At 53.5% G+C, this 26,742-nt stretch overlaps 1 protein-coding gene across 2 annotated transcripts; it reads left to right on the forward strand.

Annotated features, from left to right (window-relative positions):
- The first annotated feature begins 1,395 nt into the window (after nucleotides 1-1,395).
- LAMB3 (laminin subunit beta 3) lies at nucleotides 1,396-26,586 on the forward strand. Of its 2 annotated transcripts, none has more exons than XM_075775593.1 (22): nucleotides 1,396-1,592; nucleotides 2,140-2,294; nucleotides 11,531-11,645; nucleotides 11,857-11,930; nucleotides 12,329-12,511; nucleotides 12,918-12,981; nucleotides 13,281-13,456; nucleotides 14,145-14,268; nucleotides 14,671-14,859; nucleotides 14,953-15,108; nucleotides 15,713-15,909; nucleotides 16,815-16,926; nucleotides 17,391-17,763; nucleotides 18,263-18,423; nucleotides 19,500-19,708; nucleotides 20,863-21,066; nucleotides 21,766-21,910; nucleotides 23,230-23,437; nucleotides 24,439-24,580; nucleotides 24,958-25,134; nucleotides 25,559-25,712; nucleotides 26,170-26,586. In XM_075775593.1, exons 1-22 carry the CDS (start codon nucleotides 1,544-1,546, stop codon nucleotides 26,304-26,306), a joined length of 3,504 nt encoding a protein of 1,167 aa, XP_075631708.1. In that variant the 5' UTR covers nucleotides 1,396-1,543; the 3' UTR covers nucleotides 26,307-26,586. The 2 variants fall into 2 exon arrangements, with proteins under 2 accessions (XP_075631708.1, XP_075631709.1); XM_075775594.1 differs by having other exon boundaries at nucleotides 14,148-14,268.
- The last annotated feature ends 156 nt before the right edge of the window (nucleotides 26,587-26,742 follow it).

Raw genomic sequence — 26,742 nt, forward strand, 5'->3', positions numbered from 1 at the left:
CAGGCAGGAGAGGTGCTGTGTGACCGAGTCTGCCTGTACAGCCCGATTGCTGTGCTCGAGGTCGCCTTCAGGCTGAAGCCTGACGTGAATACGCAGTGGGATTATAACTCATGTCGACATCCCTAATTAGGCTTTAAATGACCAAGTTTAGGTGCTGATAGCGGTGCTGCCTTGTCATCACGATGCTGGGCTCGATACACAAAACCTGTCTGAGAGGGTGGGTAAACATTGGGGTATATCGCCCGATGCCGAGCCGTGCAGCGGCTCTGGAAGGAGCCGGTTTCAAGGTGACTCGGCGACGTCCCGGCGGTGGCCACCCGTGCCCCAGGTGGGGTTTCCTGCGGATGGGCTTTCCCTTGCTGGTTACCCGCAGAGCAGCTGTGGTTCACGCTGCCGTCATCCTCATCCGATGTGATTTATGTCTGCAGCCATGTGCCCTGTCTAGGAGCTGTCATGAGTTATACGGTAACTGGGTGTGTATGTCTGAAGATCCCTGAATCACTCCCTTTATCATTACTGCACCCACAGGCACCTTCTTTCCCAGGTGAGGCAGCTGCGTGTTAAAAGCCGGGAGAGGAGAGAGCCAGCGCTCAGAGGGCTCTTGCTGTTCCAGATCGGCTGCCGGGTGGCACAGGGAGGGAGAGCCCTCGCCACGAGCCGCGGACACGTGGGACGCTGCGGGGACCAGGGACACCTCGGGGACCCGGGGACGGTGCTCCCGCTGACGCAGGGAAGAGGGGTAGGTGAGGTTTCTGGCTGCCGGGGGTGCGCTGGCGGCTCTGCCTCCCCCGGGCTGTCCTGCAGGGCTTCCCCGCAGAGACCCTGCAGCAGACGTTTGTTCCGCGACAAGTTTGACGGGTTTCTTCTTTTCATAGAACAAGACTTCGGGCGGTTGGGTGTGCTGGGCGCATTTTGATCTGCAATCGATTCTGGAAATGCGGGGCAAAGGGTGGGGCTGGAGAGCAGAAAGTGCAGCGTGCCTGGGAAAAGGTGGCTGCGGGGGTGTGTATGGGGTGGGGGTGGGTGTGCGTGCGTGTGCACACTTGTTAGGGCATCATTTCTAGCTGTGCATTGCGATCCGGCATCGGTGCCGGTTCCCTGCCTGCTGCGGATCGTGCTGCCGGGGGCTGTGGCTTCTCCATGTCCCCGGGGAGCCAGGCAGTCAGAAATTACGGCTCTGCTGAGAGCGAAGTGCCGTGCTGGTACCTGTGGTTCACCTCAGCAACAACATAAAGATCCAAAGATAGCGTTTGGGGATAGAGGGCAATGTCTTACACACTTTAGCAGGATCTTGTGCACGCTTCACGAGTTAGATGAAAAGCTGGGATTCTTTGTACGTTAAAAACAAATACAATCTGAGCATCTGATTTTCCTTTTCGTTATTCTTGTTTTTTCACCCATGTTATTCTGTTGTAGATGAATTAAAACTATCTCCCTGTAAACTGAGAAGGAATGTGAAGGACCTGGACTGAGCTTCAGACTGGGATTTTCTGCTCATTTTCGCTCCTGCTGCAAATTCTTCCCTAGGTGTGTCCTCGGCAGGATGGAGCCTCGCTGCCAGCTTTGGCCATGGGCATTATTTGTCCTCCTGGGTAAGGCTCACCACACAGTGTTTCTAAAAGGATATGGGGGAAGCTGACTAAATAGAAACGCTGCTAATGTAAGCTTTGTATTGGTAGCAGTATTGTGGCAGCAGCCGGGAGAGCGGTATTTGATAATAGTGCTGGTGTCTGGCCAAAGGCTGCTCTCCGTCCTGGGCAACCAGCTATAGAGCTGGCTGTGTGGGTAACGAGGGGACGCTGTGTGGGTAACGAGGGGACGCTGTGTGGGTAAAGATGGGGCTGTTCAGTGTGATGGGCAGGGAACTGAGCATCCCTGCAGCCCAGACGCTGAGGTCACGGCAAAGACGACTTTCAGAAAGAACTGTTAGTACAAAGCACTTTAGAAGTGCCTTTTTCTTATAAAAAATAAAGGTAATTCAGGGGCAAAATACCTTTGTCCTTTTTGGCACATGCACTTTGTAGGTTTGTCCCAAGTGTGACCTTGTAGTTGGTCTGTTGTAGAAAACAGCAGACATGCTGGTTGATGTCTGTGTGCCGCTCTGACACAACCCCATGTCCCGTTTTCCTGCTGTTCCAGCTGCCCCGCGGCTGCTGGACGCACAGCGAGCCTGCTCCCATGGAGCCTGCTACCCCCCCAGTGGAGACATCCTGCTGGGACGGGCCCACCACCTGCGAGCCTCCTCCACGTGTGGCCTCACCAAGCCCGAGACGTACTGCACGCCCCACGGAGAGGTACGTTCACCTCCGCGCTCCTGAACCTCACGTGGGGATGCTAATGCCTTTACCCATCCTGTCCTTCCTACCCTTTTGCAGGGATGTGTTTAACCTCTTTCAGGTATTTATCCCCCTTCCAACCTTGCTGGGTCATTGCACCGTCCGTGGTGTCCCCTTGAGCCCTTCTCTACCATCCCCATGGTCGAGAAGAGGAGCTGAGCGCAAATGCGGTGGCAGGGAAAGGGCCGCAAAGCTCTGGTGTGAAGCACTGGAGGCAAAATGGAAGCTTTTGCATCCAAAATATCCCGAGCCTTCCTGTCCCTGGACTTTTTAGTTATAAACTAAACTCGTATTTCACTTGTCAAAAATGGGAACATTTCAGGTCTTTCACAAAGACTTGGAAAAGCTTCTGAACTGAACAACTGTTTTCAATTATGCTGGTTGTGCGGGGGCAGGAGATCACGCTGGGGAGGATAACGTTTCAGCCAGCTGCAGATTCTCAGGGTCCAAAGCTGCCACCAAATCAGAGTAAGAGTTTAAGGATAAGTCTGCCTGAGCACAGAGCTGAAAACGCTACAGGGGTGATGTCCCTGACGTGAGCACTTCCTAAAGCCTTTCTCTGTCCGTCTGGCAATGGTAACCCTGTACTGCCGGGGGAGGAGTTCAAAAGGGAGCGGGTTCAACGCAGGACAGGCAAAGAGGGTCTTGGAAGAGATGCTCGAGAGGAAAGGAAATGGCAGACCTCCGTGGTGAGGCAGTGTTTTCTACAGTGAAATCCAGCTTGAGTGAGTCAGCCTTCTTCTGGTTTTAATTCCCCTGCAAGTTGAAGGCCAAGATGTGCCAGCAAGTGGATTTGTTGCGGAGCTGGTCATGTTCTCGCTGGACTGGAGAGGTTTTTGCTCCTCTGTGGAGCGGCTGGGAGCTGTTGGTTGGTGGGAGCTGTTGGTTGGTACAAGCTGAGGCAGCTCCCTGGCCCTGACGGGTATGAGCATCGCGTCCTCCGGGATGCTGGGCTGGCTGCAGCATCTGTCCTTTGCCAGGTCGTTTTCCAGCTGACAGTGGTGGTCAGGCATTTCCTCCGATCAGGCTCCCACTCGCTTTTTTTGGAGCAGTTTCGCTGCTCCCAGGGAGCCGGGCTGTTTGCTCGCCTCCCCAGCAAACCCCCGCTGCTTCTCATGGATGCTGTGGCCCATGGACAGGAAAAACCAAGTAATTATTTCTATTCTGACTTAATTTTTTTTTCTTCCCAATTTCTGTTTATACTTGAGGAAAATTGTACATAAATGTACCTCTGAAATCTTCACTTAACGTTGACTTTTGACGGTGACTTTTCCTTGAAGAGGGGGCTCATACTATGGGAAGCGAGCGTCTGCAAAACCTTAAGCTGGTTGTCCTAATACCAGCTGGAGCGGGCTAATTATTCCCTTTGCCTGACCTTGAGAGCTCACTCTGAGGGGCCAGTTGCGATCATCTGCATCAGTTGCAATCTTTGAAGTGGAGCCTGGGCGTCTCTCTGCTGGCTGTGATATACCTCGAGCAGAAATGATCCGTTTGGTGCAGAATTAGTGAGTGAGGTCTCATGGTGGTACTGCGGAGGAAGGCAGAGAGCAAGACTGCAGCAGTCTCTTGTAGCCTTCAAGTCCCTACTCAGTTTCCATATTCCTTATACCTTACCTTACAAGTACCAGGGTTAAGAGGGATATGAAACAATTAACACTGATAGGTTAAGTTGGATTCTCCAATTCTAGCTTTGGGAATGGGGTCTTTGCTTCCTTACTGCCTACAGACATGTGATCATATCCTTTACCGAAATGAGAGATGAATCGTTACTGTGAGCAAATTCCTCAAAGACCCTTATTTCTGTTCTGCAGCTGGAGCGGCTAATGGGAGTTTTGAGTATACCAGCTCCTATCTTTGCAGGAGAAATCCCCATGAGTTGAGCATTTCCTAATTTTTTCCTCCCTTTTTCTACTTCCCTAATTTAAGCAAAAATTAATCCCCTGAACTCAATTTTCCTTTCCCATCCCATAAAAAGCAAGCTCATTTAATTTATTGATTCTTATGACTTTTTTTTTTTTTTTTTGCTACAAGTCTTGCTCTTGTTTCGTTGCCAAATAGGTACAAATTTGGAGTGGGTTTTGCAATCTCAGCAGAGGGCATGGGATGAGGGGTTGCTCTCGCTGGCTGCTGGTGCCCCCCGTGCCAGCTGGCGGGTGCGTGCTGTCTGGCCCCGCTGCTGGCCCCAGGGTCCTCTTTTGCAATTCTGGTGGGTCGCTGGCTGTGGGCATTGATTTCGGCCTCTGCTCTGGCTCCAAATCCCTCTAACCTTTATACTTTGCACTACTGATTGCTCCATTCCTTGGCTGTAGGCTCAGTCTAGTGAAATCCAGGAGGGACACTCAGCATTGCCATTTATAGCCCGGCGGACTGCAGCGATGATTAGAAGAGTGATGGGGGGGTGGAAACCAGGCGGACCAATGGTCTGGCTTGGAAATTATTTAGCGCTTGGGAAATGGCTGTTCGAGTCAGCAGGGAAAGTAAAAGCGAGAGGGAAACTGAAAATAAAATATAAAAATAAGCGAGCCTGGATTTGGAGTCGTAAAGGCGCTGATGTGTGTGGAAAGGCTCTCATTGACCGAGGTGTGATTCAAGGCCCAGTTAACTCATCTCTTTGTTTAAATGCTAAGTATAGCGCTTTGATAGAAATGTCATAGAACCCCAGACTGGTTTGGGTGGGAAGGGACCTCCCAGCCCACCCAGTCCCACCCCTGCCATGGTCAGGGACACCCTCCACTAGCCCAGGTTGCCCAAAGCCCCATCCAACCTGGCCTTGAACACTGCCAGGGAGCCAGGGGCAGCCACAGCTTCTCTGGGCACCCTGTGCCAGGGCCTCAGCACCCTCACAGGGAAGGATTTCTGCCTCAGATACCATCTCCATCTCCCTTCCTGCAGCTTCAGGCCATTCCCCTTGTCCTGTTGCTACACGCCCTTGTAAAAAGTCCCTCTCGGAGTAGCTCACGCTGCCTAGCTCTGGCCGAGGGAAGGCATGGTGTGGCTTTCACGTGGATTAGCAAGTTCTGGGTCCCCTCGCCCGGCGTGGCCCTCCCGAGTGACAGCATGAGGGCTGTGCACGCCTTCGGCTCTTTGCTTTGCTGCTGGAAGCAGCGGTACCCGTGCCGTGTTCATACCCAGCAAGATTAACGCTTCTCTGGAGGGGAGAGCATTTCTTTCCTCCAGGCTCGTGCAATGCTTTCAGCTTAGACATTCGGAACTAGAAAATAGCTACGGACTTTTCTGGATGTTTTATTAATTTTGAGGAGTGCCTAAAGCACCCTGCACATTGCTGTGAAATCTTTTGCCAAAGAACAGGCAAGAGAGGAGCGAAGCTGGGTGTCTTTGCGTTGCTGCTGTTTCCTGCATCCTACATTGGAGTACTTTGCGTGTGGGGTGACTCCGTGGGTCCTCACGCCCCGACCCTGGGAGACTTTGGGTATTAAAACGTTGTTTGCATAAGGTGAAGGACCAAGATTTTCTGCCTTCTCTCACCTGCTTTTCATGGGCCCTTGGTAGATATGAGGAACAAAGGTGGGAAGTCATCTTTATTGCCCCTTGTGTCCTGGTGATGTGGGGTCATCCAGGTAGGAATTCAGTCGAGAGGTACCAGAGAAGCCCAGTCCCTAAATGAGTTAGTGGGAGGGCAGCGTGAGCCCGTGGGGCAGGATTGCTCCTGGCGTGGCAGAGGATTCCTCCTGCTGACGGAGGGTCGCAGCTGCGTGGCAGGGGCTGGTGTGTAGCATCTCTCCCTGTGGTGTCTCAGCACCGAGTCATCTTTGGCTGCTTCCAAAAATACAGGCCAATGTCTGCGAAAGGGAATATGTGCAAGACTAATGCTTCTGTCTGCCTTATTGCTGCCGTCTGATGGTTACATCTGCTTACCCACCTGCATGAGTCGGTCAGGGAGCTCGGTACTGATCCAAAACACGCTACCTGCTGGATGCTTCAGCAGGCCCCAGACATGTTGGAACAGGGGAGAGCACGCTGAAAAGCCACTGTGCCTCCCGGCTTGTTTTCCTTCCAGACCCACATCATCTGTCAAACTCTTTTACGCAGAAAAATGCATCCACAAAATCGTGAAATAATTGTGGTTGGATGGGACTGCAGGAGGTCCAACTCCCTGCTCAAAGCAGGGCTTCTAGTTTTGGGTATTGCTTCATCACGTCAGGGGTTTGCACGGAATAATTTGTATTCCCGCCCTGTCGAAGGTAATACGGCAACCACGAGTTGCTGCTCTGTGCTTATCTCATCTCAGTCTGGCATTCAGACACACCCTGCTCTTTGCTGCAGGGATGTGTCCCTACCTGCAGGGAATGTGCAGAAGAAAAAGCCCGTTTCCCATTATTTTGTTTTCTCCTCCTCCTCCATTCTCTGTATCTTCTTTTACCACACGTCTGCAAATTGACACATATGCTGGGAGACATCATGTCATTCCCTCGCAGACAAGTTGCAGAGGCAACGGGACCCAGGCGATGCGTGCGGGGTGTGGAGATAAGCTGGTGCAGTATGGGTTTTGCAGACTGTCATCCTGGCAGATTTTAAATGAAGTTTTGCTCAGGGGAGGTGATGTAAGAACAGACGGGGTGAGGAAAACAGGCACCCACGTGCTTGCTTTTAGGCAAGAGAAATGAACTTCATTTCCTTAAACCCCGTACCACGGATGTTTGTCCAACTTGTGTCTTCACCCCCATCTCCGTTGTCGCCTTTGAACCGTGGGGTCACGGGTAGAACCAAGCTGAGGGTCAGGACCCTCTCTTTGTGTTTTGAGCAGAACCTCAGAGCTCGCTTTCCAGCGTCACTTCTGACTGCTGAAGCAAAGATGTGACGTTGGGCGTTACGGCTAAGATACACATCTGTGCTTCGCTTCTGAAGCACGGTCCAGTTTAGCAAATACCAATTGCTCCCTGAGAAGTTTAACCGCGCTGACATAACCATTGGTAACTTCTACCATGTTTTCCCTTGGAAAACATTGCGAGTACTTCACAGGCAAAAGGAGCCTGGCTCTGTGAGCCTGGCATAGCGATGTCCTGCAGCTGGTGTAACAGGGAATGCAAATAGCTTGGAATGCAGAATTGCATAACTCGGTTCTCACAACTGCCCTTGTTCCTAAAGTAATTTATTCTTCCTGCCCACCCTACTTCTTAATAACTCTTAATCTCTCTGTATACATATAAATTTCCACTGCTTTCCAGGTAGTCCCCAGATAAACTTGGAACGGTAATTACTGTCCCTATACAATGTTAATTGTGCAAGACCACACAGGGCTCCCGTACGGGAGGCTGCGTGCCAGGAGCCCGACTGACACGGTGCCTCTCGCTGGCACGCAGCTGGGTTAAATGCAGGCCCACCAAGGTCTCTGCAGCTATGAAAGGTCTTCGTTTCATGACTGGAGGGCAGCAGCTTCCCATTTTTGCTAATGAATAACTTCAGTTTATTTTAGGTTGTGCACCTATGCCAGGAGGTTTTATTTCAAGGGCTCTCTACCCATATTAAAATGGCAGCTAGAGCTACTTAAAATACTTTGGTCTGAGTCCATCAGCTTAAAATTGTTGGCAGTTTTCTGCTCCTGCATGGGCAGGGAAGCATGGGAGGTTGACCAGAAACTGGTTCACAAGGTCAGAGCAGGAGAAGAGCAGTAAAAACCTGCAGCAGAGCTGGGAGAGCGCACGGGGAGGGCTGGGTCGGTGCCCGTGTCCCTGCACGCACCGTGCAGGAGTGTCCCAAGTGCGTGATGTAGCATATGGGCACTTTTACAATACCCGGTGGTTCTTCTACATGGGCTTTTTTTCCTTCTACCATTTATTTGGAAGACATGAATCTATTTATTCTCAATAGGCAAGCTTTCCCTTTAAAATGATTGCCTCATGAATTACTTTTCGGAAGGCTGGAATTAATTTCCTTTAATCTCTGAACCTCCATAACCTGCTTTTTGGGTGACTTTTAAGAGTAGCTTGGGGACACAGAGGACAATTAGTGGTTTCCATACACACCTACAGCTTCTTTGCCCTATAGGCCTTTTCAGCCCCACATCCCGTACCTACTCAAACACGTACCGATCCTTTTTGGCTGCAGCAGCACCTTTGGTGCCTGGCAGGGAGGGGACGACACGCTGGAGAGCCAGGGCTGCCCCGAGGATCGGTGACCCAGCTTAGACCCTGATCTCTTCATTTCCATTTGTCCCCCGTCTATTCCTGGCAAGCCCAGCTCCGAGGGATCTACGAGCCTCTTGCTATGCTGGGTAAAAAAGAAGGGGAGAGCTGGGGGGAAGATGTGTGCTGGGTAAATCTCCCTTCAGCCCGGCGCTGGGCTCATTTTTAGTAATTCCCTCTGTCCCAAGGAACTTTGAGACACATAGTCACAGTCAGCAATAGCAAATCCTCCTGTTGTGCAATAGAGGGCTTTCACAATTTGCTCCAAGGATGTGAAATGAATTTTGCTTCCAGTGTTAATTTTAGCCTTAATTAAAAAGCCGGGGGGGGAGGGGAAGAAAAGAAAAAAATAGGAAAAGATTTTTACACCGAGCACAGCCCCCGGGCTGCCTGGGGAGGGTCTGTCTCACACCGTTTAAGCTTCATTTTTACTTAGCGCCGCATTTTAAGTGTGGTTGCAGCTTCGTTGCCAACATTGCATTGTAGCTACTAGAAGGCACTTGTGTCTCTGGCTGAGTGAATGGTCTAATGAGTATGCATGAATCAGTGCTAATGAATAATGTAGCCGAGATTAACCTTTTCCCTTGCAGAAAGCCTTCCCTTTGCTAATCGCAGTCAGAACTGTTGTGAAGTTTAATCATTATTGGGAATTGTTCACTAGATTATTCCTGTGGATAATTCCTGTAGCTTCCTGACAATTTGCTGCTAGTAGTCATTATCTGAAATGACTTCTTCTGCCTGGATTATATTATTTCTGATTCTTCCTGGCAGAGCCAGGAGGAGTTGGTAGAGCCAGGGAAATTGCATGATTATATATTTTGAGTTCTCTGTTTGCTTACTCTGCAATATTGTTATAAATATTGTAGTTAGCCATCTCCTGTTCTGGGATATTTATAGACAGAGAACATAAAGGCTGTGGAAAATATTATGGAAACAGATCAGTTTAAACTGAGGATCTCTCCCCAGGATCCTCCAGCAGCTGAAAGGTTCCCAGACCCGGGGGCAGAGCAGAGTCAGGTCTGGGCTTTGTTAGGAACTCAAACCAACCCACGATCTGAGCTCCCATCTGTCCGCTGCTGCCCGGCCACACGCCAGCGCTGACCACTCGTGGGGCATCAGCACGGCCACGGGCTGGGAGAACGTCTGGTGTGGTACCAGTAAACGCTTCCCGGTCAAGGCCAGCCTGTGCCTGGTCTGGTTTTTGTGCCAGAGCAAGCAAAAAGGTAACTCTGGGCAGGGTTTTCCATGAACTTGACTTGGTTTAAAAAAAAAAAAAAAAAAAAAAAAGGTAGCTCTTACGAAGCAGAGTACCCTTTTTTTTTTTTTTTTTTTTTGGTAGAAATAACAGACTTGTCTGGCTGTTTCAGGAGTAAGGAAATATGTGTAAACTGTGAATTAATCTTTTAAAGGGGAAACCAGAAATCTTTGTGCCACCGTGCCCTTTCTGGGACACAGATCTCCCCCTATCCCCAGCACCTGTGTAGGGTCCTGTTCCCTATTTGGGTCAGAATCGGCTCGTTTGTTTAAGTGTCAGATGGGGAGATTTTAGTATGGGGTGGACATGGAATGCTGCTTGTCACCGGTCACCCGATAGCTCTGCTCCACCACTGAAAGCAGATCTCATCACTGGGGTCCCAAACATGCCGGTGCCTCTGGTGTCACCTTCTGCCACCCGGTGCCTGCCAGCCCTTGCAGCGGGGTATCTCGTTGCCTTCCCGGTGTCAGCTGTTAGACCTTGTGCCAGACGCGCTCCCCTCCTCTCCCCCAAACCCGCTTTCCTCCCAGGACGACCTTTCCGAGCCGTCCTGCCCCGCGCCGCCAAGGCCAGCACCTGCCATCGCTGGCAGACCCTGTTCTCCGTCTTCCCCGATTTCTCAGGCTTTGGGATCTGTAGGTGTGAAGCGTGTGTCCTGCTCCTCCATTTGGGAGGCTACTTTACTGCTCGGGTCACTGACAACTTCAATTTCTGATTGAAACGTTTCACATCGCTCTCGCTTTTGGGACAGCGGTATCTGCAGCCCCTTGCTTTTGCTCTGCTCCACGTGTGGCCGGTACCGAGCGCTTCAGGCGATGCTTCCCCGTGTCCCGTGGGATGCTGCTGCGGGCTCTGTCATCACCCGCTATTTTAACGTCCCTCTGGGACCTGCCCTTCCCCACCGTGGTCTCACCTGGAGGGTTTCCTCTCCCCGTTTTGCGGTGGCCCTCGCCCAGCCTGCTTGCCCACCCGGTGCCCGTCTCTCCTCTTGGCCAGCGTCCAGACCGTCCCCGCTCCCTGTCTCTTGCTCAATCTCCTCCTTGTCGCTTTCTACACGTTTCGGAGCTTACTCCTGTGCTGCACGCGCCCGTTGGTCCCATGTTAGTGGTGGCTGCACGGAGCGTTGCTTGGTTAGTCAAAATTTGGGTATTTGTTTGCTCCTTGGGGACCCTGTTTTCTCCCATCCCCACGTTCCCCGTGCTGCATCTCTGCTCCTTGAATTACTTGCTCAATTGAAGGGCTGAACTTTGAGCCGCTCGACTTCCCACCCGCTGACTTCTCACCCGCTGAGCTGTTTGCTGCCGCTCTGCACCCAGGGGAGAGCCCAGGGGGGCCGAGCATCGCCCAGGGCTTTTGGATGCAAGAGAAGGGCCTTTCTGATCACCCAAACAGCCCCCTCGGCGGTGTGGAAAAGGCAAACTGATCCTGAAAAGCTGTAAAGAGCTTTCTATTAAGTGTTGTCATTGTGGAAAACAGGGGGTTTGTTAAAAAAAGGCATTTTTGATGGTTTGACAAAAAACGTGTTTTAGTCAAAGGTGTTTTGGTTTTAGTTTTCAGTCCATAAACCCATGAGTTGTGCTTTTTAACAGGATGTGAAGGGGACCACTTGAGTCCTGTGTATTGTTAGTCTTACTAATTGTGGTTCTTCAGATCTCTAATAAACCAGCTTTAGCGATGCCGTTTGTCGCTCAGTGAGTCCCCACTGCACTTGGGCCCCTCGCCTCCAGGGTCTGCAGTGGGGTCTTTCCCTCCGGCTGAGCCGGGACGGTTGCTTCCACCCACCCTTTCTCTTCCAGTGGAGCATGAGATGCTGCAGATGTGACTCGCGGCTGCTGCACAGCTACAACGGGCACCGCGTGGAGAATGTCCTGTCCTCCGCCGGACACTCGCGCTGGTGGCAGTCCCAGAGCGGTGAGTACTGGCGGGGTGTGTTGGGGTCCCACCGGGACACTGCAGCTCCGGGCCTCCAGCAATAAATGGCGTTGTGGGAAAGAGGAGGAGGTGTTGAATTCAATAGATTGGAGGAAAGAAGGAAATAAATGACTTGGATGGGGTAGCTAAGTGGTTTATTTTCCTGAAGTCCGTAGTCTGCGCCTCTGAAGCTGCCTCTCTGTGCCCACAGGCATCGAGCGCGTCTCTTTGCAACTGGACCTGGACCAGACGTTCCAGCTGAGCAGCATCCTGCTTCACTTCAGGGTTCGTGTGCAGCATCTCTGCTCACGAGGAGGTCACTGATGGTGATGGATGGGTCCTGCGGGCTCTCCATGGGATGTGGGGATCTCCGTGCACAGCTCCCTCCAGGCTCCGGATAGGAAGCACGCCAGGGATCATGCCCCCATCCCTCCATTTTCCCTGTTTCTGTGGCCATTGCCCCGGGCATTTGGGAGGAGCAGAGCAGGGTGGTGCATTCCCATCACATTACTGTCTGCCGAAAAATCTCCTTGGTGCAGACATACTTCGTGGCTGTGCATGCGGGGCTGCAGCAGTGCTGGCCGAGGGGAGGGGGTTGCTCCAGCAGCCTGGAGGGAGGGAGGGGGACAGGAGCCGGCTGGGGTGCGCTGCGTTACAGATGTGCCTCTTTCCCTGCTCTGCAGTCACCTCTGCCCGCTGCAATGCTGATTGAGCGCTCCACCGACTTCGGCAAGACCTGGGAGGTGTACCAGTACCTGGCCTCCGACTGCGCCACTGCCTTCCCCCACGTCCCCCAGGGCTCCCCCGAGAACTGGCAGGACGTTCGGTGCCAGGCGCTGCAGGGATACCCTTTGCACGGGGGTAGGGTAGGTTTTGTGACAGGGACCCCCCCGCATGTGCCTGTTCCTTCCCCCCCGCTGTGACCCTGGGTTCAGGGTGGGTGGCCCGCACAATGCTGCGGGAACACGTGGTGGCCTGGAAATCTTTTACACATATTGCACTGGGCAAGGGATGGAGCCCATGGACATCCAGCACTGCTATGTGGAGTCCTCAGAAGGATTCCTGCTCCTGTGGGAGGAAAGCCCTCCCTGCTTTGCAGTAAATGAGGTGTTATGTTGGTCTTCCTGCAAAATCCTCTGCAACTCTGGTGCCTTTTCCCTGTGTTAAGTGATGTTCTGCAGAGGCAGGTCCAGAGCACGCATTGCCCAGACCGTGAGAAGAGAGTGCCTCGTGTTTCCTGCTTTTTAACTTTTTTTTTTTTCTCCTTCTCAGGTGAAACTCAGTGTCCAAGACCTGGCATCAACCATCACTACCTCTTACAGCCAGACCGTCGATAGTAAGTGAATGGCTTCTTTTAGATCTGAGAAAGGGAGAGGGGGATGCTGCATTCATGTGATGGAGAGCACTGAGCCGGGGTAACCCCACGGGGAGCCTTGAGCTGCATGTTAGACCGCTGCCCTGGCACCTCCGACATGTCAAGGAGCAGCGTTTGGTCTTTGCTGATGACTCAGCTGCTGCTCTTCGTCCCGACGCCTCTGTCTCTTGCTCTGAGCCCTCCACGCGAATCGCGATGCCCTTCTGCATCCAGTGCCCGTGTGCCCGCGGTGCCTCACACCTCTCCTCGGTCCCCAACAGAGCTGGGGCAGTTCACCAACCTGCGGATCAACTTCACCAAGCTCCCCCACATCGCGCGCCAGGGCTACCGCTCGCCCAGCACCTTCTATGCCGTGACGGAGATGCAGGTGCTGGGGAGCTGCTTCTGCCACGGACACGCCGACCACTGCGCCCCTTCGGAAGACCCGCATGCTGTGGTGAGAATCGAGGCGAAGTGAAAAGCCTAAAGATGAGCTCTGTGGTATCAGGCTCCCCCACATGCCCAGGGGCGCTCCTCGGGAGACCCTGGCCGGGATGACCAGCAGTGGGGTGTGGGAGCCTTTCCCCTGGCCAGAGGCTGCTCGTAACTGGGGGAAATGATGCCTGGCTTTGCCTGGGGTGATGGCTGTGAGACAGCAGCCTGTGCTACTCCCACGTAAACCTCCTTTTTGCGTCGGGAAGAAAGTGGAGGGGCTTTAAAAGGAGTTACAAAGTTCGGTGGCTGTAGGAGGAGGTCACGCTTTGCGGGCACTGCTTCTGCCAGCACTGGGGGTCTCGGCTGGGTGGGCAACATGCAGAAGGTTTCAGCAGGCTCCTTCATGCCCAGGAGGATCTGCCAGCACAGGCTGTTTTCTCTTGTGGGATTCTCTTATCCCAACTTATGTTTGTCCACTTTGCCACGAGTGTGGCTGTCCTCGGGTAGGTGGAAGAGGTGGTGGGAATTGCTGCGGGTGAGGAGCAGCCTGTCCCTGGCACTTCGGCAATGCTGGCTGGGTGCTGGAGGTTCATCTCTGCGTGGGGAATGGGGGCAGAGGCAGGCTGGGGGTGTGCTGGAAGGGCAACAGGAGGATGAAGCTCTGAACCGAGCAGCTACCATCCAGGAGGGTTAAAGTCTTGTCTCTGCAGCAGGTCCACGGGCACTGTGTGTGTCAGCACAACACCGCCGGTCCCAACTGCGATCGCTGCGCCGCCCTCTACAACGACCGGCCGTGGGCACCCGCGGAGGACAACGAGCCCCACGAGTGCCAGAGTACGGCGAGTGCCTTCCCACCTCCTCTTCCCGAGGCCTTTCCTCAATCCTCCCCTGCCACGAGCGACAGGAGTGGGAGCAAGCTCAGAGACCTTTTACCGGGACGTTTTGTGGGGCTGGATGTTAACACGGACGTCTCTGCAGAAGGCACCCAGACACGTTTGCATGCTGGGCTTTGCTCTGCGGGGCTGCGGGCAGGTGATGCCCCGGACTCCTGGGCCGCACCAGCGCTCGGCCACGCTGTCTGGCCTGTGCCAGCTTGGTCCTGGGGCTGTTGGCGGGTGTCACCGTGTCACGCAGGGGACTCGGGCACCCTCTAGTGCTGGAGCCGCCGTTGCCGGATGGGTTTGCACTGTTGCAATGCTAGCAGGGCTGTTTTGGGTTTGTTTGTTTTTTTTTTAGGGTGCAACTGCAACGGTCATTCGGCATCGTGCCGCTTTGACCCGGAGCTGTACCACGCCAGCGGAGGGGCGAGCGGGGGTGTCTGTGATGATTGCCAGCACAACACCGAAGGCAACAACTGTGAGCGCTGCAAAACTAACTATTTTCGCAACCAGCAGCGAGATCTTGCCCATCCTGAAGCCTGCCTGCGTGAGTGCCCTGATACCCCCCACATAGCACCTTCCCCGGATCCCCGTCCACCCCTTGCACCCCTCGGCATTGCCGCTTCTCTCACGTTTCCAGCCTGCGAGTGCGACCCAGATGGCACCGTGCCGGGCTCCATCTGCGACCCGCTGACAGGGCGCTGCGTCTGCAAGGACAACGTGCAGGGGGACCGCTGCCACCTCTGTAAGCCGGGGTTCACCCAGCTGGCCAATGCCAACCCCATGGGGTGCCGCAGTGAGTATGCCCTCAGACATCCCCTGCTTTCCAGGGTGCTCCCACACCACCTCTGCACTCAGCATCCTCAGTGGCTCTGAGGATGCAGGTCCAGCCAGCTTTGATTTGGGGTGCCCAAGCCAAAGCCCTCTTTTGCAAAGGCTTATAAACCTCCTTGCTCAGGCTGTGGCCTGTCTCAGGTATAAGTTTGGTAAAAAGCCCAGGGAAAGCAGAGTTTGGGGTGTCTGTAGGACTGTATCCCCTTTCCAAGTGCCCCCCTGGGTGTGCAGGGCGTGGGAAGCGGCAGGGGCTGCCGGAGGCAATGCCGTGTGGGCGAGCGGAGCTGTGCGCAGCAGAGGGCAGCCGTGCCCCGGGTCAGCATCGTGCGTGCGGCTGGGCTGGAGGGATGCTGAGGTCTCTGGGGCTGCTGAGTCCTGCTGCAGCGCTTGGGTGGGCACCACAGCGTTAGAGCAGAGGTGCTTTGTGCCCAGCTCAGGTACGCAGAGAGAGAAAGGAGAGTGTGTCTTCAGGTGGCTGCAAGGTGCTTCTGTGGACCTGGCTTCACAGGAAGTCAGGCTGGTGCTCTGCACCCATTTTTAATATGACAAAACCCTCCCTGTTTCAGAATGCACCTGCAACGTGCTGGGAACGCGGCAGGACGTGCCCTGCGATGATGAGACGGGGAGGTGCTTCTGCTTGCCCAACGTGGTGGGGAACGACTGCGACCAGTGCGCAGCCGAACACTGGGACATGGGGGGTGGCCAGGGCTGCCGGCCCTGCGGCTGCCACCCACACGGCTCCCGCAGCCCTCACTGCAACCAGGTACCACCCAGCTCGCCCTGAGCGTCCTTGGGGCAGATTCAGCATATTTCAGCAATACTTCTGTTTTATTTCCCTGCTAGCTTTTATGCATGCACTTGCAAGCTTGCTCTCTTTTTCCGTTCCGAACTCCACAAATGCCGCTGTGAGGGGCTGCGGCGGCGAGGGTTGAGCTGCGCAGCCAAGGGTCCCCGCTGGGCAGCACCGCACCAGGGATCGCTCAGAGCATCGAAACCGCCTGTCGGGTGGCTCTGTCATCCTGTCCCATCCGTAGGAACCTCGTGCATTCCCTAGTGCATCCTGCTCTTATTTGCCTTTTTCTATTTCCTAGAAAACACTATGACAGGCTATTCAGGAAAATGAAAGAAGGTGGTAATTATCAAGAAAAGATTAAGCCATTTTAAAAGGCCTGATATTTAGTAAGCAAGCCCTAATAAGAGATCTTCACGCAGGCAAGGCAAGTTAATTATCCTCATTTGTCAATGAAGAGCACGTGTGTCACTTCAGGCTTAAGAGACAACTGTGAAAATTAAAGTTAAACGTAAAAAACTCAATCAAAACCCCAAACCACAACCCATGACAAATTCTAAGAGCTAGAGGTAGGTCCCAAATGAGCTCAGTGCAGTGAGGAGACTTGAGATTGCAAACTGGCTGCTTGTAGGCGATTCCTTTGTCTTTGAAACAAAGCTTAAACCTCTGCTTTGCAATGCTGGGGCTGTTTGGAGACCATTTGCATCACCGTGGCTGTGCCTGCAGCCCAGCACGAGCAGCCTGGGATATCCTGGGACACAGGTTGAGTGGAGAAGATTGTCCCTGTGCTGGCTTTGGTGCTCAAGAGCAGTCGAGGGAGGGCTTTCCCAGGAAAGCGTGCAGAGCCAGGTCTCCCTGATGCATTTCTCTTTCCTCAGTTCACAGGACAGTGTCCGTGCAGAGAAGGTTTCATGGGACGAACGTGCTCTGCTGTGCAGCAGCAAGTTTGCCCAGATAGGCACTACGGAGATGTCCGGGTAGGGTGCACAGGTAGGGAACATCCATTTCGTTTTGGCTTGGTGTTGCTTAGCACTGAAATTACATGTTATCTGGGAAAGACCGCCTGGCCCGTGTCCTGACATCAGCATTTCCCATGCTATTTTCCTCTCTGGAACAGCTTCCTAGTTAATCCCTGTTGCTTTTCCCCATCTCCAGGTATCCACCAGTCCCCTCCCAGCAGCCTTGGGTGAGACCCTTGGCCGCGCTGGTCTGTCCCTGCAGGGTCAGGGGCTGGGTGAGCAACTGGCCTTGGGGGCTCTTCCCGCTCCTCTGCCCGTGCCACCTCCTTCCCAGATACACTGCAGGGGCTGACGGGTGGGGTTGGACTTCAGATTGTGGTGGAACCCCATGAATGGGATCTGATTTTTTATATATATATATAAAAAAAAAAACGCATTTTCTCCCTCTCTTTTGGTGGGCTCACCTCTATATCTCTCCACCTTTCCATGCCCCAGAGTGCGACTGCGACTTCCAGGGCACGGAGGATGTGGGGTGCGACAAGACCACGGGCCAATGCCTCTGCCGCCCGGGCGTCACGGGGCACCGCTGCGACCAGTGCCAGCGGGGACACTGCAGCACCTACCCCGGCTGCGAGCTGTGCCACCCCTGCTTCCGCACCTACGACGGGGACATTCAGCGCCTGCGCCTGCGCCAGGCCGGCCTCGGCAACTCCATCTCACGGCTGCCCCCGGGGAGCGGGGGGTCCCACTTCAGCCCCCGCCTCTCGCAGGCGGAGGGGAACGTGCAGCAGGCGCAGGGCATCCTCGGCCACGCTCCTGCAACGGAGCAGAGCCTGGCCCAGGTGGGCAGCGTGCTCGCTGCGATCAGGTGAGGGATGGGTGCTGCTAATGGGGTGCATCCCTTAGCCGGGAGGGGGTGCTGGCTTTTTTTCTGTGTGCTCACTCGTCACACTGAGCTGCTTGCACGTGTTCTGCTTTGTTTCTGTACCTGAAAATCTTGCTCTGTTCACATGGTGACCAGGGATCCAAGAGAACAGTGCTTCCACGCGTGCACATCCTGCGCAAAATGTTGCAAAGGCAGGAGGCTGGCAGGCAGGCTCCGGACGGTCGGCATCCTCGGGGCATATTCAGCCCGGTCCCTGCGTGGGCATACTGGCCTGGTGTGGGAGAGCTGTAGCCTAGCCCCGCGCTCTGCCGCCTCTGCAAACCTGCAAGGCCATGGCACGTCCTCAGCCGTCAGCTCTCTGGGCTCAGACGTGCCTCTCCACTGGGTGTTGGCAGCATCCCGGCACGAGAGCACTCTGCTCTCTGTCTACAGGTGCTTAGCTCCCTACTTGAATTCACCTTTTCTGCTTTTTCTCTCCCAGAGAGCAGGTCCGAGGTATAACTCCTGACCTTCGTCTTCTGGATGTGACGGGCTCTCTATCAAGGGAGCTTGAAGCCCTCAACAGCAGCTTGCTTACCACTAACATCCAGTATCAGAGCAAGAAGACCCAGTTTGACACCAGCCGCAGCACGGATCTGTCAGGTACAGTGCTGCAGCTGTAATACTTCTTAATTTGCAGCTATTAATTTACCTCAACGTGACTGTGCCTGGTGGTTTCCCACCGGCTGGGTGGACAAGATGAAGTTTTCAACCTGCTGTCAGCTCAGGAACAGTGAACGCATCTCCCCTTCCCAAGGAGAGGGATGTTTTCTACCCAGCCTCTGGTCCACGACCCAGGATTTCACACCATCGGGTTATTTGCTCTGGTGTTTTGGGGCTAGGCAGCTCGCTCCGTGGGCAACGTGTTCCCGTCCCCCGGCCAGCACAAACTCCGCTGCCGGGGTGCAGCGGGAGCGGTGGGAAGTGGGGGAGCCCCACTGGGAGAGTGTCACCGAACCCGGGAGGAAGCTGAGATAACGAAGGTTGTGCACAGATGGAAGGGATGGAGGGGTGGGGAAGGGAGCCAGGCGGCTGTCAGGCGCTTAGGAGAAGAGCTAATTAAGCCCTGTGATGATGCTGGTGGTAGGCTGCCATTGTATCCCTGCTACAGCTAATTCTCTCCAAGTGTCTCATTGCTGCCTCCCCCTCCCCGCTGCAGCGTGCGGCTCAGCCGGCCGGGGACGTGCAAGCTGCGGCGAGCAGCTGCTGCCTGGGCAGGTTTGCTCTGCACCTCGCCGTCTGAGCAGGGCTGAGAGGTCCGTGTCCTGACCGCTCTTCTTCCAGGCTGTGCTGGAGGGGAATGGTGGGGCCAGGGAAAGGGCTCTGAGAGAGCCCTGTCCTGCTCCGCCAAAGCCCTGCTGTGCTGCCTGGAGCAAAAGCCCAGAATCAGTGTGTGCACGTCGTTCTTGCTTTAGTTTTGTTTCAATCTTTTAGCTCCAACCCGGAGTTCGCTCCTTCATGAAAGCTCTGTAGCTCACTGAAGGAATGGCTGAAAGGCATTTGGAAATAAAAGGAGCTTTTTTTATTGTGCTGTAGTGACTAATCACTCTAGCTGTGTCCCCCTCCTCTCTCTGCACACATCCACTCGCAGGCTATAGTCAATGCCTTCGTTTAGGTAGCTATGCTGCATTTATGAGTCACGGAGGCATTTGTGTCATTTATCGGTTTTATTCCTGCAGGAGCCTTCAAGACAATCAGCTCTGCTTACCAGACCTCCACCAATGCCAGCAGCATCGTCACCGGCGCCTCTGGGCTGCTGGCTGAGTCCCGGGAGAGCCGCAGGAGTGCCACGGGGCTGGAGGGGGGGCTCGCGGAGTCCACCGCCAAGCTGCTGACCCTGAAGGGCGAGATGGCCTCATCTCCCAACCTGACCCCTGTCATAAATAAGGTGAAGATACAAAGCGGTTTTCTGACTTCCCCACTGCGCACATCTAGTTTTCAGGAGGGCCCTGTAGTGCTCAGGAGGCAGAAGTCTCCTCCTGCAGGCATGCATCTTTCTTCAAATGGTTCAGCATGGCAGGATAAAGTCTCTGTCCAGAGGGAGACTCATCCGAGGATGCTCGGACAGCATCCAAGCAACCTGCTGCTTTGGGACATCAGTGGAGAATTGCCTGAGCGTCCCTTGCCTGGGGATCGCAGATATTGAAGCATTGCCCACCACCCCCTCTCAGGCACACACTTTTTCCTCCAAGGTCTCTCTGATGTGTCAGTTCTTGTATCTCAAAGACCCACTTAATTTCTGGATAAGGTTTCTTATATTTCTCCTTTGCTGCTTTGTTATTGCCATGGAGATCCATTTCGGTGTCTCCTAATGCACGGTTGCTGTGGAGACCACCAACCTCCCCCCTCTGCTTTTCAGGGCATCAACATGTTCCCAAGCGATCAGCCTGTGCTGGTGCTTGCACTGGCTCTGGGTTTGCATGTGCCCCTGCTGCAGTGCGCTCTTTGCTGGGTGGTAACTCTACTCTAGAAGATGCTGTACAATTAAAACCACTGATGTCCAGGCAAGAGGGCAGGGTTTTCTCATCCCGTTCTCCCTCCTAAAGCAAACTGCACAAGTTGCACATGGTTCCCATGCCACAGGGTTCCTGTCCTGAGAGTAAATGAGATGCTTTCTCCGTGCAGACGTGCTCTGTGTTGCTCTTTGTGAGCTGCTGGGGTTTAGCTCCTGCTTTGCTCCTGTTTATGCTCCAGCTTGGGGCGGTGAGGACGTGCCGTCCTTGCGTTGCTATCTCAGGTGCGGGCATCCAGCGCTGCCGTACACGTGCATGGCTCTGGCTGCCCTTCTCTGACACAGTCACGCTCTCCGGTCACTTGGGCTGTGCTGCATGCATGGCCATCAGCCCCGTTGGGAGGGCTGGCTCCGTCCCCGTCCCCGTGCAGAGCTCCTGCTGCACAAGCACAGCAAGTTCCCCAGCTCCTTTGGCGAGGGCCGGTCGAAACGTTGGCCCCTGCGGTGTGGTGGTTTGCCTGCCCGAGGGCACCGAGATCTCACCAGCGAGGCTCGTGCCCTTGCTGCCCCACCGCTCTCTCCCTCTCCAGATCTGCGGTGGCTTCCAAGTGGAGACGTGCACACCTGCCCGGTGCGAGGGGCTGCTCTGCCCGCGAGACAACAGCACTGCCTGCGGGGCCGGCCGCCCCTGCCGAGGCATCATCCCGCTGTCGAGAGGGGCCCTCGCCACGGCTGGGGAAGCTGCCCGGGAGTTTCGCAGCCTGAGCACCCGGCTCCAGGAGACGGCGCAGCTGGTGAGTGCGGGCAGCGCTGCCTGCCCTGCGGCCGAGCCCCGCGCTCGGTCCTTCGGTGTCAAGTGTGTGTGGGGATACAGCTGTGGAAAGAAACATCTGTGATAAAATACCCAGTCTCAAACTTGATTTGGGGCTTGATCTTTTGGATCAGCTTTGGAAATTGAGGAATTTTTGGGTGGGAGACTCCCTGCTGCGTGCATGGGTCCCCAGCGCAGGAGCCACAGAGCTGAAGGCACGAGAGCGGCTCTGGAAATGTCACCAGGGAGCCTGTCCTTCTCCTGGTTTGGGATTAGTATGGCAGAAGGGGTGGGGATGTGGAAACCTCTCTGAATCCGCATGTGTACCTGTTCTAACATTTCGGGCAATCTAGAGTGTGTGTCCTAGTGCTGCTACACCTTTTTTTTTTTTTCTTCTGCAGCCTCTCAGCTGCTTGCAAAAATAAAGTGTGTTTTCAAAGTCATTCAAAACCCATTTCAAAGGTGTTTTAAAAACCTAAACAGCACTTGCCCCTCTTTGAGGGTTTCCTTTGCAAACCCAACCCTCAATCTTTAACATTTACAATCCTTTAAAGCAGTGGCGTATTAAGAATCATTAAACATGATTTCAAAGTGCCTTGCGCAGTTCACTCAGAGTTGAAGTAGGGCTGCTGGGATTCCAGATCAAGAAGAAATGGCTCCATCAGGGTATTGTTATTTGCAGATCAAAACAACAGAGACCTCTGCAAATCAGATTCAAAGCAATACTCGTCGGCTTGTGGACCAGATGAGCGTAACGAGGACCCAGATAGAAGGAGATGTGCGGCGCATCCAGCAGTTCATCCAGCAAGTTCGAAACTTCTTGTCAGGTAGCACTCTGCAAGCTCTGAAGCGTATGTGTGCAGGTTGGCTTGTGCATGGAAAAACTGGTTTTTCCAGTGATGTTATGGGAGTACAGTACAAGGGAGGCAGCTGAAGAGCTCGCCCCAGTTAAGCTCTCGGATATCCACTTTATCTGTGCGTGAGTATTTACGTAGCAAAGGTAATGTGCGTCCTCTGAGACAGCAAGGCAAGCTTGGGTAGTGTTTTCTGAGAAACGAAGAATATATTTCAGCAGTGCAAAACTCCATGATTTTGTCGGGAGTTGCAGTTTGGCCAGCTGACTTGCTCAGGCTTGTCTGTGCTGTTCAGATCGACCCAAATTGCTCCTGGCTGTTTTATCAGTGTCAGCTCCCCTGGGATGTCACCAGGGCAGACCCTGCCTGCTTCCCTATGGAGGAGTTTGGGGGCCAGCTGTGAGGTCCGTGGGGCGGGAGGTACCACACGGCCTTGACCTTCTGTGCGTGGGGCTTCATGGAGAGGTCTCCAACGTCCCCGCAGGAACTGCTCTCAAATATTACCTCTTAAATGTAAATGAAAAGCTGTGGAGGAGCCAGTCTTCTGGCTGTAGCACAGACAACGGCTTGCTTTGGGTCCTGCTCTGTGCCGCAGAGCCTTGTGCCATCTCCGGGGCTCCAGGACAAACCCATCCCCATGGCTGGTGCTCTCCGAGGATTTGCATTCGGCATTGACCTGGTGCAGAGAAGTTCACTGGCAACACTCACTGACCGGAGATAAACAGACAAATCATCTCTGGAGCAGACTATTAATCAGATGAGGATTCCTTGTTGTCCTATAAACCAATGGGATGACTTATTGTTCGCAGACAGATTGTAATAACATAATGAGCCTCATGAGCATTAGCCGAATAAGAAAATCAGGTCATTTGGTGCTGCCTGGTGTTAATGATGAGTGAAGATATTTCTGAGCTAATTGCTCTGCTAATGTCCCTTGGGCTCTGCCTGCTTCCGATTCCTCAGTTTTATTAACTTTTATATGTGAAATCAAAAAAGGCCTGTCTTGAAACACAACCTCATCTGCTCAGTGAGGTCCACCTGGCTCTGCTCTGGGCTTAGCCATGGCATTCTTGTTGTCAAATTACAGGTATCATTTCAGTCTTTTCCGAAAGTTTTCCTGATGCGAATGATAAGTCCATTAAATTCAGGGTGGATGCTGGCAGCCGTCTGAAATGAAGAGACTGTGCGTCAGAGCGTGCACGGCTGGATGTCTGCCCTCATCCTCCCTTGCATTTGCACTCCCACCTTTCCCCTCTCCCGTTTCTGACACCGTCTGTCTGTTTGCTCTGCAGACAAGGACACGGACCCTGCCACTGTCCAGGAAATCTGCGAGTCTGTTCTCTCCCTACGTCTCCCCACGGATGCTGCTGCGGTCCTGAGAAAAATGGCTGAGATCCAAAATCTGGCAACTAAGCTGCAGTGCCCGGAGAGCATCCTTGCCCAGACGGCCGAGGACATTGCCAAGGCCAAGCAGCTTCAGCAGGAGGCAGAACAAGCCAGGTCGGTTGGGGTTCGAGGGCTTTCAGCAGCCAAGGGTCACGCAGCCAGGATGAACGTGGTGGTTCTCACTTGGGTTGAAATCTCACGCTACGGGAGCTGTACTGACTTGCACAATCTGAAGTTTTAGCCCAGGATCTTCTAAGTCCATACAGTGCTTAAAAGAATGAGTCTGCAGTCTCTGCAGACACCTCCCTGGTGCCCCAATGCAAATAAGAAATCTGGCTGCCAAGAACAGATCTTGTGATAGATACTGGAACAAGAAGGACTTTACCAAAAGTAATGGAGGCTTTTCTCTATCTCTTGAGTCCCTGTGATGGGAGATGACAGGGTTGCACTGGTATTACTTGATATTGGTGACCTACACCCTAATTGCACAAGAGAGCATGAGGAGATTAAATGGGCTATTTGTTTTCTGGGTGAAAGTTGGGAGGATTATCCCATGGTCCCTTAAAAAGAAATTACAGAGTGTCCTTGCAAATTTGGAGCATCTACTTTGTCACGTTGTGACTTGCAGCAATATCCCAGCGTGAAGGTTAGCGGGATAAGTATGTAAACTCCTTGATAGTGTCTGACACCTGCTTAACCTGCTGGAAGCGATGAGACAAGGTAGTCTGGCTTTCTGCAGGGAGCTCTATCGCCCAGCCTGAATAGTCCCACTGCAAGCAGAAAAGTGTTCATTGAAACTGGTTATTGCTTTCCCTTCAATACTAGTTCTTGCACCACTTACAAAAGAAATGTTTCTAACTAGTTTAAAGGAAGGCTTTCCTCTCCCCTTCTCAGTTTGTGTCCTCTGCTGGGGGGGTATGAAATGGAAGTAACACTTCTCTTGAAAGAAACCTGCTCTCATGGCTGGAGTGCGGTGTGTCCAGATGTGTGGGTTTGTGGCTTTGTGGGGAGGAGTTGCAACCTTGTCAACCTTGCTTCTTTTGCCTCTGCAACCCTGACTTCCAGCCCATACAATTATTTACACTCCCTCCTGGCTGTTTCCCACGTTTCCCCAGGAACCGGGCGAATGCCGTGGAGGCCAACGTGGAAGAGGTGGTTGGGAATCTGCAGCGAGCAAACACGGTGCTCTTGGAGGCCCAGGGTGCTATCAGGGGATCTGGCTCTTCCCTTCGATTCATCCAGGAGCGTGTTGAAGAAGTGAGTGATGTGCGGTGACTTCCCAAATAACGATACTGTGCCCTGCTCACTGCTCCTTTGAGACTTCCCCACTTGGTAGAGTCCTGCACCAGCTGGAAAATGGGGAAATTACAGCTTTTGCTGTAAAAATCTCTTCTTTCTGCTGTGCCTCGCTTGTGTGCTTCTCCAAACTCCAGTCACGGTCCCTGCCGGAGCCCCTTGAGAGGAGCCGCAGGGCTGCCGTGCTCAGCTGCGCAGGGAGCAGTCCCTGCTGAGACCCCACTTCTGCGAGGTGTCTGTCAAGCAGCGCAGCTGGTCCCTGCACAGAGGGAAAAAAAAATGTTAGGAGCGGAGTCTGGATGTGATTTCCTTCTTAATGTGGAGCACATTGCTTTTAGATCGAGGCTGTTCTTGGTCCAGCCGAGAAGAACGTGAAGTCCATCGCAGGCCAGCTGGACGGGCTGATGGAGAGGCTCTCACAGCTGCAGCGCGGCATGGACCAGAACCGCCTGCGGGCCACCGACGCGCGGCAGACGGCCGGGGAGGCGGGTGAGCAGGCCAGGAGCGCGCAGCAGGTACTGGGCTCTCTGCTTCCCCGCTGCCATTAGACAGCAAAGCCAGCTGCGTCCTGGCACGGTTTTGGATAAGGCGAGGAGGTTTTCCTGTTGAAGCCGCAGCTTGCAGGCTGCTGTGTCACTTCTTATTAATCTGATGCAATATCCCCCCACTGAATTTTTCCAGGACCTTTCTCAATCCTAATGCTCTTTGCTGGGAACTTATTTCTGCTGTATCTCCTGCCTGAGGCAGGGTAGCCCATACAGCTGTCAGTCAGCATCTTTCGGAGTGCATCACAAACTTACGCATTTGCATGACAACATAGTGACAAAGCTGTAGTGCAGTATCCATTTAATATCTAAAAGGGATTCGACGTTGGAAAATCCCCCTCCCCCCAGTCTGTTTGCTTGATCCTACCTGCACCGCTTATTTGCTTTTCCACAGGCTTTTGAACAAGTGAAACAAATGTACGCTGAGCTGAAGAGAAGGATGGAACAGAGCCCAGCTCTGGGCGAGCAGGGCAGCAGGGTGCAAAGCATAGACCGGGAGGCAAAGGCTCTGTTTGAGGAAACTTTGGCCACGATGCTCAGGATGGAAAGTAAGACTCCTTGTGAACTCAGTGTAATAATCTCATGCACTGGCAAAGGGCTATTGACTCCTGGAGGGGTGAGGGAGAGAAATTCTGAGGAAGACAACGTACTTTTGGCAGTGAGATGGCGTGGGTTTGGGCTGTATCTGCTGGTGCTGTGCCAGTAAATTTAGAGTTTGCAAGGGTGCGTGTGCTGCTATGGAAGGGCTCCCCTGCCTGCAATGCCGATGTGCCCCCTGTTTTCCTCCACATACTCGCTTCCATTTTTAAGCATTCAAAACTAATGGCTTTGTTCAGAGCAGTCCTTTTGGGGAGGAGAAGAGGTAACGCGGGATGTTAGTTTTTCTCGCTCCAGCTACGCAGGAGGGAGGTGGAGGCTCAGCCCAACCTGCTGGGGAGGGTGGTGGCCATGATGCCTTCCTCCTGCCCTATCACCGCCTAACCCTTTCGTGCCCTCTCTCCTCAGCTTTAGAGATGGAAATTCGGGAAAGCAACAAGGCTGTGATGTCCAAGTTGGCCAGGCTGTCGGGTCTGGAGGAGCAGGTGGGAAGGATCCGGGATGCCATCAACAAGAGAGTCGCCTACTACGAGAGCTGCTCCTGAGCAAGCTGCCCACGCTCCATCAGCATTGTCTTCCTCCTCTGCAGACACTGACTTGTGTATTTATTCCTTTTTTCCAGCTGGAGTTCTCATGTGCCTAATGTCTATATTTTTAACAAATTGAGTTTCCGTACCTCTGGAAAATAGTTGCACTGAGCCAAAGGAGCAACCCCCTGGAGAGGGCTAACCTTGGTTGGACTGGTTGAAGCTGCCTGGTGGTTGGAGGAAAAAGGGGGAGAGACATCAATCTTCCACTGCAAATAAAAACCTCCCCAAGGCTGTTGTTTCCAGAGGGTTTTATAAACCAAGACGTTATTTCTTTTTCTTGTTTTAGCCAATTCAAGCTCTTTTAGCTGAATTTCACTGTTCAAATTAAAACCCTTGTGTGGAGCCTTTTAAAACTTTTTATCTATGCTGCAGTTAATCCTTAAAACTTGCC

Source organism: Balearica regulorum, chromosome 25, assembly GCF_011004875.1.
Source record: "Balearica regulorum gibbericeps isolate bBalReg1 chromosome 25, bBalReg1.pri, whole genome shotgun sequence".
Classification (NCBI taxonomy): domain Eukaryota; kingdom Metazoa; phylum Chordata; class Aves; order Gruiformes; family Gruidae; genus Balearica; species Balearica regulorum.

Excerpts from the sequence above, each read along its gene's own strand:
- LAMB3 (XM_075775593.1), top strand. The coding sequence starts at position 1,544 with ATGGAGCCTCGCTGCCAGCTTTGGCCATGGGCATTATTTGTCCTCCTG. Across the intron at positions 12,512-12,917 it reads ACCCTTTGCACGGGGGTAGG|GTGAAACTCAGTGTCCAAGA; the intron begins GTAGGTTTTGTG and ends TCTCCTTCTCAG. Across the intron at positions 21,067-21,765 it reads TCCAGGAGACGGCGCAGCTG|ATCAAAACAACAGAGACCTC; the intron begins GTGAGTGCGGGC and ends TGTTATTTGCAG.